Source organism: Echiichthys vipera (genome assembly GCF_963691815.1).
Source record: "Echiichthys vipera genome assembly, chromosome: 17".
Taxonomy (NCBI): domain Eukaryota; kingdom Metazoa; phylum Chordata; class Actinopteri; order Perciformes; family Trachinidae; genus Echiichthys; species Echiichthys vipera.
Window position 1 is genome coordinate 13,550,508 of NC_139842.1, and position 18,605 is coordinate 13,569,112.

General features: G+C 38.2%; 2 protein-coding genes across 2 annotated transcripts; one reads left to right on the plus strand and one right to left on the minus strand.

Moving 5' to 3' along the window:
- Positions 1-4,224: 4,224 nt before the first annotated feature.
- LOC310959793 (neuropeptide B-like) lies at positions 4,225-5,940 on the plus strand (the record flags this gene model as incomplete). Its single annotated transcript, XM_083931252.1, is given in 3 exon segments — positions 4,225-4,482; positions 5,783-5,905; positions 5,908-5,940. Coding segments are annotated over 3 exon segments (414 nt in total).
- Positions 5,941-6,810: 870 nt separating this feature from the next.
- LOC310960367 (guanine nucleotide-binding protein G(o) subunit alpha-like) lies at positions 6,811-16,141 on the minus strand (the record flags this gene model as incomplete). The annotated part of the gene is made up of 10 exons (XM_083932055.1): positions 6,811-7,001; positions 7,690-7,777; positions 9,081-9,152; positions 9,261-9,390; positions 11,982-12,110; positions 14,165-14,325; positions 15,002-15,094; positions 15,195-15,286; positions 15,386-15,515; positions 16,103-16,141. The coding sequence occupies 10 exons, from the start codon at positions 16,139-16,141 to the stop codon at positions 6,811-6,813; spliced, it is 1,125 nt and encodes a 374-aa protein (XP_083788181.1).
- Positions 16,142-18,605: the final 2,464 nt, after the last annotated feature.

Genomic DNA, 18,605 nt, shown 5'->3' on the forward strand with positions numbered 1-18,605 from the left:
TGTTTCCTGAGCCTTACCTACTACTGTGATGTAAATCACACCTTCACCAGTGGAGTCCATCTGCTGCTGCTCCCTGCAGGTGAGACAGCCAATCAGTATACATGTGCCTCCAAAGCAACACAAGCATATGAAAAATTGATGACATTAAAGGGGAATTATGCTCATTTCCAGGTTCATACTTGTATTTTGGGTTTCTACTACAACATGTTTTCATGCTTTAATGTTCAGAAAACACATTATTTTTGTCTTTAAAGCTCCCCTCCAGAAAAAGCCCACCCTGCTCTGATAAGTCACCATTTCGAGGTCTTCTGCATCCTCACTCTTGATGTTTCTACCCCGTTATTTCAGCCGTGGATAGACTATAACAACACTGTAGCCTCCTTTTTTGACCTATATAGTATAGTTGTGACATCACAACTTTATGGAAACCCTGGCGGCTTGTTTAGAGCAGTTTCTGTATACGAACTGTGTGTATTTCTCTGTGGATTGAGCATTTTGGTACTTTCACAGTATTCATATGGCACCTCAACTTGCTTTTAAAAAGACAGGGTAATCTCACTTTTCACAATATGGGTCCTTCAAGTGTAAAAACATCTCACATGTTTGACTTTCTTTTTCTGTTGAACTGTACAGCTGTATAGATGACTTCTGTTTCTCCTCCCTCACACTGATTCCCCTCTTGTGATTGGTTGTTATCACAGGGGAGCCAGTTGACATAGCCTGTGCTCTGCATACAATGATAAAGAAATTATACAAGATTAGTTGAACTGGCACAATGTCCTTCTCTTGTACATCAAATTCTACCTTTACTGTAAATGTCTATTATGGGCTTCTGTTTGACCCAACACGACAAAAACCACCTCTTTGTTTTCTTATCTTATCATACCATCTGACATTTAGCAGAGACTTACGATGTGGGTTTGCCACTTCACCTGTTTTAATAAATTGCAGAAGATCTCTGTGCAACTGGCAGCTCAAATTGCAATATAGACATGAGTGTACCATTCATGAATGTATGACATGAAGGGGTCACCTGTATGTCTTCCTCAGAGTGTGTCTTGTTGTGGAGTCTGAAACAGATAGTGATGACATTGCTTTAAGAAATTACCATGAAATATACATGGCCATGACCATAAGAGTATCAATTTTGAAGATGGGCATAGTTTAAGTAAAGCATTCAAATATTTCTGCCACTGGAGGGGTGCATATCTTAAAGGGGCATTTAAATATTCCTTACCTTCTGACAGCGATAACAGTGATCATAATGAGAAGCACAGCAACAGCAGCAATGATAAGTAAGTCTCTTGTAAATGTTGCCCAATATGCTGTGAAACAAAGGCTGTGTGTTAGAGCTGTTTTAATGCCTCATTGTTGTTTTTCTAATTAATCTTTAAATATGTGACACCCAAACAAAAGTGATTAGTTCAATTAACCCTATTCTTCTGTTTGGGGGTCTAACTCCCGGTGCTCAGTTAGACCTTTCTGGAGTAGTTCACCTCAAACACAAGTAACATCACTAAAGTATATTTATGGGTATGTGAATTAAATGCATAGCTTATATAACACATGAAACATTAGAGGTTTCAATATTTGGTGTAATTGCACTGCTTTATTGACTTCCCGATATTATACCACAATGATCTAAAGTCCAGTTTGTCACAAAGGAACTTGGATATAAAATATATGTATGTAAGTGCCGGTATGTATTTATTTGCATGAAAACAATGGTTGTTATAGCAGTTTTGTTATTAGTTTTTGCACATAACGCAGCACTGTCAGCAAGACCTCAAGCGATGATGAAGTTAAGTCAATGTTCACAAAAGGGTGACATTTTCATAACTTTTTTTCAAACAGTTCATCACTTAACAACTGGTAATAGACGAAAATGAACCTACTTACGTTTCACAACAGAGTGAGTCACAACAGAGGAGTTTTGGCTTCCATATTCGTTGGTAGCCCTGCAAAAATACTGGCCACCATCACCGGGGAAGAACACAGGCTGGTGTTCGACTTCCATAATTTCATCATCATGTATTTTAAACCAAGTATAATTCTTCACTGGGGGGTTTGCATGGCTGCTGCAGATCAGGGTGAGGTTGCTGCCGGCGTCTACCTCCTTCAATGGTCTGACGGACACAGATGTGTTCTTAGGGCCATCTGAAAGAAACATTTTTCATCATGTCTCATGTTGTTAGATCTAATTTCCAGTAGCTAAATCATAATGTTATATATACAAGGGTTGACCTTGTGTCTATAATACTCACATTCAACATCAATATTTATGACTCCTGAAGTAGTTTGTGTGTGTGTTTTTAGAGAACAAGTGTAGTTTCCAGAGTTTGTGGAGGACATGTTGCTTAGATAAAGTACAGTTCCTTCATTTATGGCTTTTCCGTTCTTAAACCAGGTGAAAGCAGATGAAAGGTTATCGCCATCACAGCCATTTATGCAGGTCAGGTTCAAAGAGTCGCCTTCCTTCGCTGTTCTGTTTCCGTTTGTCAACAAAATGTTCAAATCTAGAAGAGCACAGCACTGTGTCAGGTTCAAACTTAACAGATAGAAGTGAAGATTCACAGCCATAGTTATTTACTTACCAACAACCTTTAATGTTGAACCGACACTATCGGTCAATTTGCCCTTATTGGAGTCAGTTGTAAATATGAATAGATATTTTCCTGTATCATTATGATCCACTTTATGTATCTTTAAAGAACAATTGTGAAGTTCATCACCAATATATTGAGATCTTGTGCTGATTTTTTTTAGATTCCAGAAGTGAGTCCTAAATTGATAGGACTTTACGTGACGCCACACGAATCTCTTCACTCTCAGGTTGTCAGGATAGTAAATTAAACAAGCAATGACAACAGGCGAGCCTTTCACTGCACAGATATGTCGCTGTTGATATTCCACTCTCCATATATTGCAGAGGACACCTGAAATATTTCATTTTTTATCAGTTTATTAAAACTATGTATCACTTTAATAAAACATAAAAAAATGAGATTAAAGTGCCGTCAGCCTACTTACCAGTCAGAAGCAGTGGCATCAGTGTCCACATCAAGTTTCTATGTTCAATGTGCATGTTTCCGCTTACAATCTAAATCAGTGGTTGTAATCTATTCTAAAATGTAAAATGCTGTGCGGGGATTGCTGATGGCCTTCCACTCAGTATACACAGCGAGGGAGTATGTTCTTTTCTTCTGCTTTTTAATCTACATGTTGAAAACCCAGCTTCCTGGAAGGTAAAAATACAGATCTTGGGTTGGCTTAACAAGGTTTTCAGGCAACGAAATAGGTCACATGCATCACAGTGCACTGCTTCAGCTTGTTCCGTTTGAAAGTATGAAACCAGCCCCCGATGTGAGAAAACATGTCATGTGCATAAGCCTAGCAGTCTTGTGTTTCTTTGTTGTGGTCAAAGCAACAGCCATACAGTCAAACAGCCTAGAACAAGTGGAACATTTACAGTAGAATCATTGATGACACCCTCAGTTTGCATGAGGATTCAGAGAGCCTTTTGAAGAGGACTCGTCTGCTATTGTTTTTAGAAAGCTGATGAGCTTTCGTTATACAGAAACCCGATTGAAAGCATTTTTATCATTTAACATAACAGCATGGTACTAGAGAGCAAATACAAGCTCTCCAAGATTATCAACATAGAGGGGAAAGTGATTGGACAGAAATAACACTGCAATATACTGTAGTAGAACAAAGAATGAACGGCATCAGGGAGCCCTTGTTATTTTAAAAGATGTAGTCTCTTTTATAAATAGATTTGCCGCTACCTGCCCATCTGCACATTAAATACCTCATATTTGTATGTTTTGTAACAGTGTGTATAGTGTTATGTGTCCTTGGTGTTTTGGGGAGAATCCATATCACTCTGAAACAATGCACCAACCAATTGTTGCTGTCATTGTTGAATAAGTGTTCTGTATGTTTTGCTTTTCAAATGTTATTATTTATTTATTTCGAATTTAAAATGTAGAGTGGGTGTGTGTGTGTGTGTGTGTGTGTGTGTGTGTGTGTGTGTGTGTGTGTGTGTGTGTGTGTGTGTGTGTGTGTGTGTGTGTGTGTGTGTGTGTGAGTCTCTCGGGACAGTTTACGTTGACGAAATTGCAAGGATGCTCACGAGGTCCCTATAAAAACTGAGGTAGTGAGCGGTGACAAGGACCGCGAGCCAGTCAGTCAGAGGCGCGCAGGACCAAGCCAGTGCTCGACATGGAGATGCCAGTCAAACTCGTGTTCCCCATCGTGGTGATCTCCGTGCTGATCGCTTGCAATCCAACGGAGGCATGGTACAAGCAGGTGGCCGGTCCAAGCTACTACTCGGTGGGCAGGGCGTCCGGCTTGCTGTCCGGTATCCGGAGGTCACAGTACACCAGGAGAGCCGAGCCAGACCCGTCAGACAGCGAAGAGTTGGCGACCAACAACGTGTTTCCTGAATTCACTCCGCACAAATTCATCCTGAAGACCATGGTCAGTGGCGATCTTTTTTATTTACGCATTATGGGTTGGATGGGATTGCCATTACGCACGGCGACTGATAACTCAACGCAAAAAGGTGTATTATGCGTATTTAAAATATGTTTAACTGTGGCTAATATTGTGCTCAATAAGTAAGTTTAGAATGTAGAGCAGATATGCATGAACAACATATACGCTATATATTTGTTTAATCAATAAATTCAGTTTTTTTTAAACCAGAGAACCTTTCCCTGGACACATGGTCACTTCAGTCAGGGAGGAGCTGTCCAGGCAGCACCACTGCAACTGCACTGAAATTATAAAGAGCCGGCTTTATAAGAAAATAATGAAGTATTCAGGAAATGTACTTAAGTAGCCGCAACAATATAAAGCTTCTTAGTAACAAGTACGTCTTAAATGCAAAATTACAACCCCCTTTCCCAAAGAAGTTGGGCCACTGTAAAATGTAGTAAATAGGATCAGATTGTGATTGTTTTGAAACCCTATATTTAATTGAAAATAGCACAAATACAAAATATCAAATGTTGAAATTGAGAAATTTCATTATTATTTCAATGATATGCCCATTTTGAATTTGATGTCAGCAACACCTTTCAGAAGAGTTGTGACAGCGACATCAAAAGACCAGAAAAGTTGTGAAAAGCAAGGAAACTTAACTGGCAACAGGTTAGTCTGTGTAAAAAAAAGCGTCTGAGTCTTTCTAGAATAAGTAAGGAGAGCATCCCACTTGTTATCAGTGGACAGTTAGAGCCAGCATCCGTGTGCTATAGGGGTGCATTAGTGCACATAGCTTGTATCCTGCAAATTTCAAGGCACCATTAATTCTTAATGATATACAGGCTTTGTAAGGAAGAAAGTCTTCCTTATTTCAGCAAGACAATTCCAAACCACATTCTGCAGGTATGACAACACAACCACTCTAATAAGAGTCCAGGTGCTAAACTTGCCTGCCTTCAGTCCCGATTTGTATGCATTATGAAATGTAAAATAGAATTCTAAATGGACAATTTTCCAAAAAAATTCAATCTGTTTGAAATGTTGCCTCTGTGCAATTTTACACAGCGTTCCACCTTTTTGAAACCGTGTTGCAGCAGCAAGTGCTGATTATTTAGAATCTTTGTCAGATTCTTCAATTACAAACAAATAGCTACTACAAGTATTAAAGTAAAGTCAAGCGAATTTTAACTGTAATATACCCTTTAGGGCAGTTTAATCTGTATTAATGCATCCCATTTTATTTACCGGTTTAAATGTTTCTCACAGCATATCTTGTCCGTTTCTCTCCAAACAGCCCGTTTGCATCAAAGACATTACACCAAACCTGCAGAGCTGTGAACTCTTCCAGGAAATCAAGGGCTCATTTAAGTGCAAAGCAGACATCTTCCTCACTCTGGACTCTGCAGACTGTGCAGGAGACTGAGCAGTAAAGCCGACACCTGCGATGGATGATGAAGCCTATTCCTTGAAGGCTTGATATTTAAAATAAATTAAAGTGTACATTTCTCTAACTTCAAGTTTAATACGAATGGTGCACCAGATGGAAGCTATGATACTTTTCCTTTACCATTTCATCAAGTTATTGATTTTATGATAAACCTGTCTTAAAATTCTAAGCTGTAAAAGATGTATTAATGTACATATTTGATCTGAGATTTCATTAATAAATGAATCATACTGCAGCCTCCTCAAAATCACTGAATGCAAAATATTTTAGTGTAACGATTTTCCCATTGACACTGACGGTATCTAAATCATTGCATTTCTGCCGACGTGGGTGCCATAAACCCCTCAAGTACATTCAAGTTTAACTGAATGTCATCTATTTTGATGGTTTTCTTTCAAGTTTAAGTACACAGTACGTGTAAATTTGTATGCTTAAATTACATTTCTAATACACTAAAATCTGCTACTTCTTGACCTGGACTGCACAATCATCTTGGTATTTCATTCAGGGTGATTAAGAAGCATTAAATGTTAAACATTCAAACCAGGGAAATTATAACTTTAAACTTGGTGTGTTTTTCTAAGTCATAGTTAACATTACAACTCACTAATACAGCACAAGGATAAATATGTATGTGGAACATGGTGAGCTTTTATTCTAACCGGAAAAACAGTATAACAGGGAAGGTATATAAATAAACATTTCAAAAATAAAAAAGAACCAGGCATATCTATAAATATTTTTATTTAAAAGGTTTTAAAATAAACTGGTGAAAGCACAGCCTCATTAGCTGCTTAAATAAATCTGAAACAAAATTCCAGTGCTGAATGACTAAACACACAATCTTCACGATCTAAAAAGCCTCCTGGAGACTTTTACAGCAACTGCACAGCTGCTAGATTCTCCTTCAAAACCTGATCTATGACCATGTGGAAGACCACCTGTACGTTAGTGGTGTCTGTGGCAGTGGTGTAGTGGTGGTACACAGGTTTGTCAGGACTGCTGTTACATGAGGAGAACATGGCAGTGATGTGGTGGGCTGCAGCGTCCACATCACCATCTGCTCCTGGATGAGTACGAAGAAAGAAAAACAAGTCAAGACTGAATCGGACTGAGTTCAGTAAAGTTAGGAATTGTTTTCACTATGGTCTAAACCACACAGAGTCAGCCCAATTCATTAAATATTAATAAAATAAGAAACTAGCTTCTGCTGAGAATATGTACATACATTTTCCTCCTCAAACTCAAAATACACATACATGACACAGTTCACTCCTCAATGTTTGTGAATGAGTCTGAAATATGTATGACCATGATCTGGCTCGAATGAGTGATCTACACAAACAGGACTGTATGTGAAATCTCTGGCCAGAAGGAATTCTCATTACCCAAGGGACAGGAAGGTTGCAGTGACTCATCCAGCAAAACAATAAAGAGACATATACACAACACATTCCTTGAGGAATTCAAGATTGTAGAAAATACCCCCAAGTTACAGACTATCCAACCTGTAACTTTTTATACAGCATTGAGCAAGAACTGGAGTATACCACAGCAGCAGTATATACTTTGTAAGTTTCTCAAGTTTGAGGTCAGAACCCAACAATAGGTCAGTTGCAATGTAAAGGGAGACTCCAAGAAGCAGTAGACTTATAATGTATACATTTTTTTTCTCAAATTGTGGATATGAAATATATCTGTTTAAGTTACCTTGCGTCATACGGATGTATGAAAATAAATTGTTTCCAACATACCTCTGTAACTAGAAAGGTACAACCTTAAGTGTCTTCCAGAGTGTAGGATCTTGTCCCGGAACAGGTCCGTTTTGTTCATAAACAGAATCTGAAGGGAGAGGAAGGGCACAAACTTTTTGAATTTAAAAACAACATTTCAGTATAAGTGCTCCATCTACTCGAAGGCCAATACTGTTGGGTGTGTTTTATTAACATTTGCCTTGCCTCAAATGTATTGTAAATGTGAATAAGCCTCATAAATAAAATATCTCCATACTGTTGTACTGTATATTAACAAAGCATCACATCCTCTGTAATGAGGACAGTGTGGATCTCTCCTCTCACAAGGGACACCATACATACAGGAGTATGCTCTACAGTTTGATAAGAAAGCTGGGTTGAGGTTCAATATAAAAACTGTTAAATTATCAAATTTAAGTGTTCCCTTAAACGTGCCGTCAGGACTATCATGCAGTTGTGATGTCCCAGCTACATTATTTATAAGTAGAAAGTGTTGCTACAGTGCCATTACAGTCATTCCCCTGGTGACGGTGCTGAGTAAGCCATTGGCTAAAGCTGGATATCTCCAGAGCCAAAACACATTACTACAGTGCAGCAATTCAGCATTAGTGTAGTAAACAAAACACATTTTTTTTAAGTCTGTTAATACCCTCATGAAACCATTTGGTGAGGTTTTACAGAAAAATAAATCACCCTGTAAAAATTAAAATGCTCTAAAAATGTATTAGGGTGCAGTCTGTCACCTAGCACTGATTCAGGTAACAAAAAAAAAGCCAGCTGACCTTTCCGTTTTTGTTGTTGATAGTTCATGGCTTCTCTTAGACATCCATCACTATAGTCGTGCAGTTTGCATCTCCAGTTAATATGCACTTCTACCACCAATTTCATCATACTGCTAATCGGAAAACAATTGGCTGCCCGGCATTTAAAACAATTACAATTTTTAAAATTATGCAAGAGCAAATGATCATATTAGCCCTCGCCCCTCAATGCCTTGAGTTAATAGAGTGCAAACATAAATGCTACTGACCAACAAGTGAGACCTTCATGTTGATACAGCCCCACAACCTCAGAATATGCAAGAAATCAAACAAACTAATTACTGTTCACAGAGTGTTTACCAGTGCTCGAAGCCAGAAGAGAAATCACCTGCCCTACATCTCAATTAAACTTTGTATGCCAAGTCAGACGCAATCAAAGCCAGTTTGTGTAACGTCTGCTTGGCATGAATTATTCCCCCAAAAACACCCGTGCTATTTTCACCTCCACACATTTAAACGCACTTATGTGCGTTAAACATAAGCAGAGGCCATGAAAACAACCCTCTAAAGTGAGACCTTATTGTATTCTATGCATATCCATTCATCTAAAATAAGTGCAATTCAACCTACCAGTGAGGTGCTCCTAAAGACTGCATTGATGCAGATGGATGTAAAAAGTTCAAGACTTTCCTGCAGCCGATTCTAATATAGGAAATATAGAAAAGGGACAAAATGTGATGAATTCTGCAAAGTAACAAAAATAAAACATTTGATTTATGGGTTTACAATTACGTCTTTTTCATAACATACCCCTGAAGAGTCCTCCGCCTGTGTCATATCATAGCTGCTGAGGGCAACAACAAACAAGACAGCTTGAATGCAGTCAAAGCAGCTGAGCCACTTCCTCCTCTCACTCCGCTGGCCCCCGACATCATACAACCTGTCAATAAGTAAATCCCTTCATGTTTTAGTCATCCAATGAGTTACTCACAACCGACGAGAACACCACTAGTGCCAAATGAGATGGGTGCTGAATCAAATAAATAACCTTGAGAAGAACAGCTCGATGCACATACCAAATAGGTGCCACTAGCATTTTAATGCTGTAGTGATGTTTGGAGCCTACGGCTCTTCAGACTTCGCTTACAACTAAACACATGGGCAAGAGGAGAGACAAGTGATTCATCCCTGTGCATGGTCTTCTCCATGTTATATAGCTTAAATGACTAATCAATTTATAAAAGACATGATGTTCTTCCAAATCCTCAATATTAAATAATGATATCAATTCAAACGTCTCAAGTAGTGGGACAATCCATTTCAAAATATAATGTGACACTAAGAAGTCAAGGGTCTTGGTGACACAGGTAATGAGTTCCCATCTGAGCCAGACAGTCTTCTGGTGCATGATTGCAGTACTCATGTCAAAGACAATGAAGCATTTATCCCCTGGGTCAAGAGTCAGTTTTAACCAGCTGGGGGACAATAAGCATCATCTGTGGAAAATGACAGCAGTAGTATCTGTGCTGCAGAAAAGAAAATAACTTGTGACCGCAAGGTGGCTTTTATATTTTTCAGATTTAGGAGGAAAACCAAGATCAGACCTGTAAAATGACTCAGCTCGCAAGACCAGAGGAAAAAACGTTATTTGAATTTAAGTAAAATCAGCCCAAGACATATGACAGAGTTACTGTAAAGGTGTTTAAAAGAATTGCATTATGCAAGTTTAAAAATATTAAAGTATTATGCTAATAATTTAATATTAAAGATGGAAAGCAAGGCCAAATAATCTGAATAAACAGATATACATTACATATAAGCAGAGTTAACTACTGCAGTAACATTAAAACAGATTGCATTAGGACAGAGGACCACTACAGTAGCACAAAACAATAATTCGATACCTTGGTAGATTATGATGCAAATAATTCTGTGCAGTTTCATCTTTAAAATTAGCCAAAGTGATCAAACATTCTTACAGTATACAACAAATCACTTTTGAACTGCCTTTGAGCATCTAGAATATAAGTTGATGAAAACTGAGGTTTTTTTAAAAAAAAACTTACATCGCCTTTGAAAGAAATATATATTTTTGTTGACTAAAAAAACAGAAAAAAGGTTTTGGTTGCTTTTGAAGCATTTTGATGCAGTTCTAACCCTGAAGAAGCAACAGTTATGTAATATTAATGAAGTCCCGACCTGTATGGATTATAGGTCTTCATGACCCACACACTGAATGCCATCATAGCACAGGGGGAATTATTTAAGACATTATTTTATTGGACACTTCCGTTATATTTGTGTTATTATTCCTGGAATCAATGGGCAGAGACTATCAATATTTCATGTCTGAGTCATGCCCAGGCAGCTGCCTCCCTCAACTCAGAAGAGTTCAGGTTTCATCAGGGACCCTTCAAGAATCAGTGGTGAGGCGGAGTCTCCAGAGGTTTAACAAGCTGCTTTCTGGCACAGCAGCATGTTGAGTGTATAACAACTCCATGAAAACAAATCTAAATCCATAAGTCTTAAATAGACCATTGATCTGGTTTTGTTTAACTCATTGATTGGAAATCGAGTATTCTGGATATCACTGTCACCCATTTTGCAAATGTATTCATTGTTGTTTAATTCCATACCCTCTGAGTTGCCACCAGTTTCAGTGACTTACCGTTGAATCCACCCAAGTGCTTGTATGGCATCTTTCACGCCAACATTTGTCAAATGTTTTTTATGTTACAATATTGAATATTGTATTATAATAAATAATTTAATCTTGAAATAAGTTAAATTAGGCTGGGGAATGCTACATATGGGCCTACCCTCTCACATTGTTTCCTGATATCAAATTTCCAACAAAATACCCTTAAAAAAAAGCTTAGAAACTACACCTTTCAACAACTCTAAAGCCATCTTATTTACACACTGTGCCTTGTTAACAAGCAAGCTAAATGGCCAACACATCCAAATGTCACCATCATGCTTGAGCATCGTTGTGCACATTCTGGTAGAGCATTTAGCAGACACTACAGCAAACCGACAGGACATTATTCTAATGCAAGTAGTGTATTAGAATAATGATATGCACTCATAGGCAATCTTAATAAATATTCAGTGTTTGGTGCTAAATTTCCTTTGCAACTGTGGTTTTAGTGTCTGCTCTATTTGTAGATATTGCAGAGAGTGTGTATGCAGAGGTGTCCATATCCCCCTGGTCACCTTAAGTATTGCTTTTAGATTTAATATCAAGATTTCTTCATTACAATTTGTAAAATGTTTCAAGGGAATAGAACCAACAGCCAAAGAGTTCAATTGTCCTTTAAAAATAAGATATTGTGTTAATATTAACTGTGCATATTCAGGAATGGAATTGCCCCTCTAAGTGTATAATTTGATGCTTTCAGCGAGCCCAGTGGGAACCGTTAAGATCTTTACCTTTACAGACTCAGTATACAGCATATGTTGGTGCACGGCGCTAGATCATGTTGCAACCACTGCCATCATCAAGTGTGCCATCAGTTTATTAAGTCTTACCGAAAGACCATTTCATTAAGTTGAAACTGCGTCTCAATGATTCCACAGGTCCTCACTCTCACTCTCAGCACATCTGTCTCGGTGGGAACGTATTTGGGAGCGATGATTCGACTCATGTTCTCAAAGAAACTGGAGAGGGAATAAAATGTATTGAATAGTCAATTGTGGGCAGAGTTTGTTCTTGTTAGACAAAAGCTGATATGAATACTTTTGCTATATACTGTAACATTAATTTTAAAGCAAACTGGCTGCATGACAAAGCATTTCAATGTTATTCTACAAGTCGATTTCCACGTCTCAACAGCAGTGACTTCATGCAATAAGTTGGGGTTGAATAGAGTAGCTTTCTAAAATCAGGTTACATCAATAGTTAAATTCCTGTTAACTTCAAATGTCTTTCTAGCAACATTAAGAGCTCAATCCATGCCAAATGTCCAGGGAGTCATTTCACACACCGAGTTGCCTTCAGGCCCTAGGTAAGTCAAATGTGTCACGACACAGTCAAATCCAATATTTCTGGAGGGAGAAATCAATGTGGGGTCCAGCAGAGTGAGAACACTGCAAGACAGTCAGTTGACCATCCTCCAGCCCTGTAACTTATCTAGTTTCGATAATGAAGCTGTCACATCATCTCTCTGCGTCTGGCTAGCTGGAGTACCTTTTACTTGACAGACCTCTTACCTGTTGCCTCAGAGATAAGAACATCCACTCCATTTATTCAAAGTTGATTTAAATTTAAAATGACTGAAACAACTGCCAGTTCTGGTCACGATACAGAATGTTGTGTTGTCGTGGGGGATTTTAAAGATTATTTTGCGTTTTTTTTTTTTTTACAGGGGAGCTCAAGATTGACAGGAACAGGGGGAGAGAAAAAGAGGAGACAAGATGCAGCAAATGTTGTACCAGTTGAGCTACCAGGGTGCCTCAGAATCGTGTTGCTTGTAATGATGCATTCCCCAAAATGCCTCTAGAGAAAAGCAATTTAATGTTTGAGAAAAACTTGGAGTAACACCTTGTATTGCACTTTTGTTGATGGTAATAAACAAACTTGTGCAAATGCTAACAATACTGCCAAGGCTTCCCTTGTCTTTATACATAAAAGCACATAATGGTTGTTGTTTTTTTAAAGATATTTAAAAAGGGTTACGGTGTAAATCATTTTTAAGCAATGGTTGGCAATGGTTGGCATTGAACTAAGAGTACAAAACAATAATAGTGCCATTTAGCAAAATGTATTCCACACTTCAGTTAATGATCCACACTTCAGCTCATGATGCAACACACACTCAACATGATCTAGGCAGAGTAGTGTGTTAGGATTTTATGACACTGTGCTAGGTAGGTTGTTTTTTTGTTTTTTTAATTATGAACAACTGAAAGGGCACAATTGCTGAAGGACAAATTTGGATAAAACAGTTCTCCTCACATAAATATAAAGCTGTTGCCAAAAACCCACAGGCTGTATTCCAATAACTTCTGATTCATAATTAGTGATGGACTGATCTGACTTTTTCAGTCCCGATACTTATTCCTGGGCTTTGGGATACTGTTTCGATACCAGTGTTTGATTAACAAGCTGTATGTCGGGCTGTGTCGAGGTGACTGGGATCATTCTTTCATGTGTAAAGCAACATCAGGCTTCACTTAAACATTGCTTTCCCAATTTTGTAAAGCACAATGTAACAAATACATTGATATGAATTTACTTAATTATTCTAAAAATAAAGCGGTTTTATTTATTTTTGAAAAGAAAAAATGGAATTAGTGTGACGCTCTTAAATGTTAAATTATTGGACATAATTTGTAGAAAAGTTAATACTATCGATTCAACAAAACATCTAAAAGTAATCCCCTTTCATGTTCAACTTCTCATATATGATGCGGTTTGACTTCTTAGTAATTGATTCTAAGTAAGTCTGTTTCATGTGATCCACCCTCATCTTCCTGGACATCTGCAAACAGTGATTTTTAATTTGGTCCCAATTAAGCCTCCCAATCCACAAATGTCACAGGATTCATTTCGTGGAGATGAGTTTTCCCTCAGCACTTGCTTTACTGTTACTTTGTATTTATAAGATGTGACAACAGCCTTCTTACTGGGCAATTCCCCTTGACATTTTCACTGTCAGCCATAATTGGGTGGCGTTTGGCCAACATGGATCACTTAAGGTCATTCTACTCACTAGAGTGCAGAGTCATTCAGCTCAAACTCGTATCCTCTGGCTGCAGCTGCTCGCACCCCTTGATCGGCCCAAAGCGCACAAACGGCGTGAGCCACAAAAGGTAGCAGCTCCTGGTCGTCCCCTAAACACTGACTGCAGGACAGGATGGAGCGGGCGTGCATCTGCAGTAAATGGAACATAATATCATGAGAACAGGACACTATGATTATTATTTTACATATTAGTATGATTAATAATGACAATTTATAGTTAGTTTAAAGTTGTAATCAGTAAAAATTGAGATATGTTTTTTCTAGTGGCCACTTTGGCAGTAAGATACAATTGCGCCTCTGGGTCCTCATCTCCCGTAGTTCCTTTCGAAACCAAAAGAATGTCGACTCTGACGTCAGTAGATTGGCAGCTCTCACCTGTGCGATGCAGCATGATGCCTTCACATGCTCCACGCCGATAGGAGGTCCCAAGAGAGAAGGGGAACGATGTAAAAAAGCACCACCAACTATGCGCCACATTTAACGGGGGAATGTCACCACAGACACTCAGCAGATACAAGAGCTTTCATTAATGGGACATGTGTTCAATCTACGTTGTTTTAACGCACTCTTTGTTAGAAGGTAACTTAACAGACAATTAGATGAAAATCTTAGAGACTACACCTTTAAGTAAATGCGAAGTAAATTGCTGGCCCACGGTACAAATAGACCCACGTGTCATGCCTTGCAACATCAGAAGTTAAAATGATATATCAGACAAAGTCTGACATCTAGTGTGACAAAGGGGGGGTGCAATGAAAATTGGGCTAGCACAAAAGCAGATCTGAAACTCTACATCTCTCCTCACCTTGTTCTTCTTGTTAGCGAGGTTAATCCTCAGCATCCCCATCCCTTGAAGAACAAACTTCATAGAGGTCAACAGGTTGTCTAGTACTGCAGGCTGCAAAGGCAATGATATCAAGTTATTTTTTTGACTAATATAGCTTTAATATTTCAGGGTATTAAAATAAACCCTCCATTCCTTTACAGCAGTCCATTACCTTGAAACTTATGAGCTCTTGTTTGGAGAAGCCGTGACTGTGGATGATCTTAATCTGTTTAATCAGGGTGCTCTTTCCACTCTCCATAGCTCCTGACACACACAAAAAACACAGGAATGCTTTTACTTGAAAACTGTCAACAGGTCTAGGAAACCTGATAAACTACAGTTATATGAATGCATTTAACTTACCAAGCATGAGGAGTTTCGTCACATTCATCTCAGTCCGAGCATGTTCACAAAGGTCTTGCTCTATTTGAGAGCTCTGGAGTTTGGCCTTTTTGCCCTCTTCTGTGATATCCTGGCACATTCCCATGCAGATCTGAGGACGAATTCACAGTTTTCACATGGACGCTTTGGCTTAAAGTCAAAAACTGATCGCAAAAGAAAAGAGAAGAAAAAAAGAAAATTGATATACTGATAACATTTCATAAATGATTTAGGATTAGTTTTATTAAAATGTTTCACAATAGCAAACTGCCAAAAAAAAAACATTGGTAGATGACTTCCCATGTCATCTTCTATCATTTTATCTTTTCTTACTATCTGATAGCTTAAAAAGAAGGCCAATGGTCCATTTTTCTTTTATTATGGTGGGTGAGTTAGCTTAATTCTTCTATGTGACGTAAAATAACTCAACAGGCACAAAGGTATTCACGTAAATGGACAAGTATAGCCCAACTTTAGCAAACTTCATTTGCGAAAAACCGTATTAGTTTCAGTGAAAAGTAGGCCGGCCTGAAAGCTTATTATATATTTGAATTTAGCCTGAAAGACGACAAAAACTTTCATGTTCTGAAACGAAGCTTGGTCGACCCAAACTTCTGAGGACGCGCCTCTCACAGGTAAAGTCTTAAAAGGAACATTCGCCTCTTGAAATGAGTTGAACAGTTCAGGCGAATGCTGTACCTGCAGTGGGCCTGGCAGTATATTAACACAGCAAAACATCCCTCTGCTCTCGCTTTGCGCGTCGTGTCGCTTGATTCCCAGTGTGCACTGCTGACAAACTGTGTCTGCGACCAACGGAAGAGCTAATTGACTTAATTAGTGGCACGTGTGCACGGCCTGTCTCGCTCGTTCCAGGGACAAAAGGAACTGCGAGAACGCGCCTTCCTTCAAAATAAGAGCACACATTCACTGAACAAAAATGTACTCAGCTCATGTAGTTAAATGATGAAAATCAATAATCACACAATTGAGCTTTGCCAATTATGGACATTTTGAACGAGAGTACCTGTCATGCTTACCTTTTTCCATTGATGAAGGGAAACTAGTAGGCTTCTATAAAATGTTGACGTATTTACTTCACCTAAGTTTTTTTTATCTTCATTTCATTAGGCATCTATACAGCACATCTTTACCCACTACAATTATCTGACTTTTCAAAACAATTTTATAGGCTACTTGCACCGTTTATAAATCTATTTATATAACAGCTCCATAATAATATAGAAAAAGTACTACAATCATCAGTCTGGTGTACACTGTTAAAATCAACTCACTGACTCTGCTGCTATTATACTGTCACTTTACGTTGCAAATTCTGTCCCCATATGCTCATTTTGATTTTTATATACCATTTATTATCTATTTGTAGTTCGAAGCCCTGTGTGGACCATGAATGGAGCGTGGATTGGTGGCTGGAGAGGTGCCAGTTCATCTCCTGGGCGCTGCCAAGGTGCTGTTGAGCAAGGCACCGAACCCCAAACTGCTTGGGGCGCCTGTCACTGGAAGCCCCCTTGCTCTAACATCTCTCCATTAGTTGCATGTATATAGGTCCTTTCTGTGCATGTGTGTATTTCGGGCCTGTGTGTGTGTAAAAATGAAAGAAAAAAAAAGAGTGAAAATTGAATTTCCCCATTGTGGGACAAATAAAGGAATTCTTCTTCTTCTTCTTCTTCTTCTTCTTCTTCTTCTTCTTCTTCTTCTTCTTCTTCTTCTTCTTCTTCTTCTTCTTCTTCTTCTTCTTATTCCTGTGTCTGAGCTGCTGTAACATTTTTCCCCAAATAAAGGTTTAGCTCATCTTAATATGCATTGTTAAAGATTTGACTCCCCAACTATATTAACTTTAGTCTACTCTAATAACGCTACAATGCTGCTTGTACACATTTATGACTCGATGATGATATTTCAATAACATATTTTATATGATAAAGGCAACACTGATGCTGTCTATCTTCCAGTACTTTTATTTCTGATACTTTAAGAACATTTTGCATCTATACTTTTGGTAAATGCAGGACTTTTACTTTAAATGGAGTATTATTCAATTATAGTATTGCTTCTTTTTCTCAAGTGAAAATAAAACCAAATCTCTTCCATCACTGCCTGTTTGGTACAGTGCATGCGAGTGGCCAAAAAATCATAATGACTGAAGGACTTCTCTAATCTCTAATCTTGGTCTCTAAATGTCCCTTCAAGCACATCATGCAACCTCAAATTGGTGAATTGCTTAATGAATTACTCATGTTTTGTTTAATCAACTGCCCTGGCCAACATGATCCTCCTCATTCCTCTTTATTATTATTTTTTAAAAGCTTACAGATCTTTGCTGGGTACCAGTCTGCTGCTAAAATGATTTACTCTTAATGGCCTGACATTTAACGAACGCTCTGTGTGACTCATTCATATGTTGCAAAACCTTTTTTAGATCAAAATATGACCTTAACCTTTCATAATGTGACTAATACACCACCTGCTCATTTACCTCAATTAGTGAAGAACTAAATGTGTTATTACAATCCTCCTTCAGCCAGACATTTTTTATATCAGAGAAAAGAAGATGACAAATAGCCTTTCAGATTAAAATGTTATAATTTTCAGTACACTGTAGTTCAATCAGTTTCTACAGTATTTCTCAACTGGGGGTTGTCAATTACATACATATAGCCTACACTGAATACATTCCAACGTGACAAATAGACATATCATTATGCTTTTTAAAACATTTTGAAACCATCTATACAGTAGTTAATGAAGAGGAGGTGAGTAAAATATACATCTACAAAAAATATATTATTTAATCCCATTTGATGTAGAGAGAGAGGTTAAATTGTTCAGGGCTCAATGACAGTAAGAGGTCTATTTCATGATCAAGTCAATAACACTAAGCAGCTGTAGTTATACTAAGAAAAAAAAAGCTTAAAAGTGGTATGTTAAAACTCTGCATTGTTCTCTATATTAGGATAAGGCCTAAAGAGAGTTGGTTTAAAAAACAAACAAAAAAAACAAACAATTGCACTCAAAAGGCCAGGCGTGCAAGTCTCGACAGTGTGCGTTTTTGAGTTAAAAACCTGCCCTACCAGTAAAACAGAACAGTTCTGGAGCAGGGTCTGATATGTACATGAGGTCCCGAAAGACTTTCAACACCTTTTCGCATCCAAACAATCCAAGTTAGATGCAGAGAAGAAGG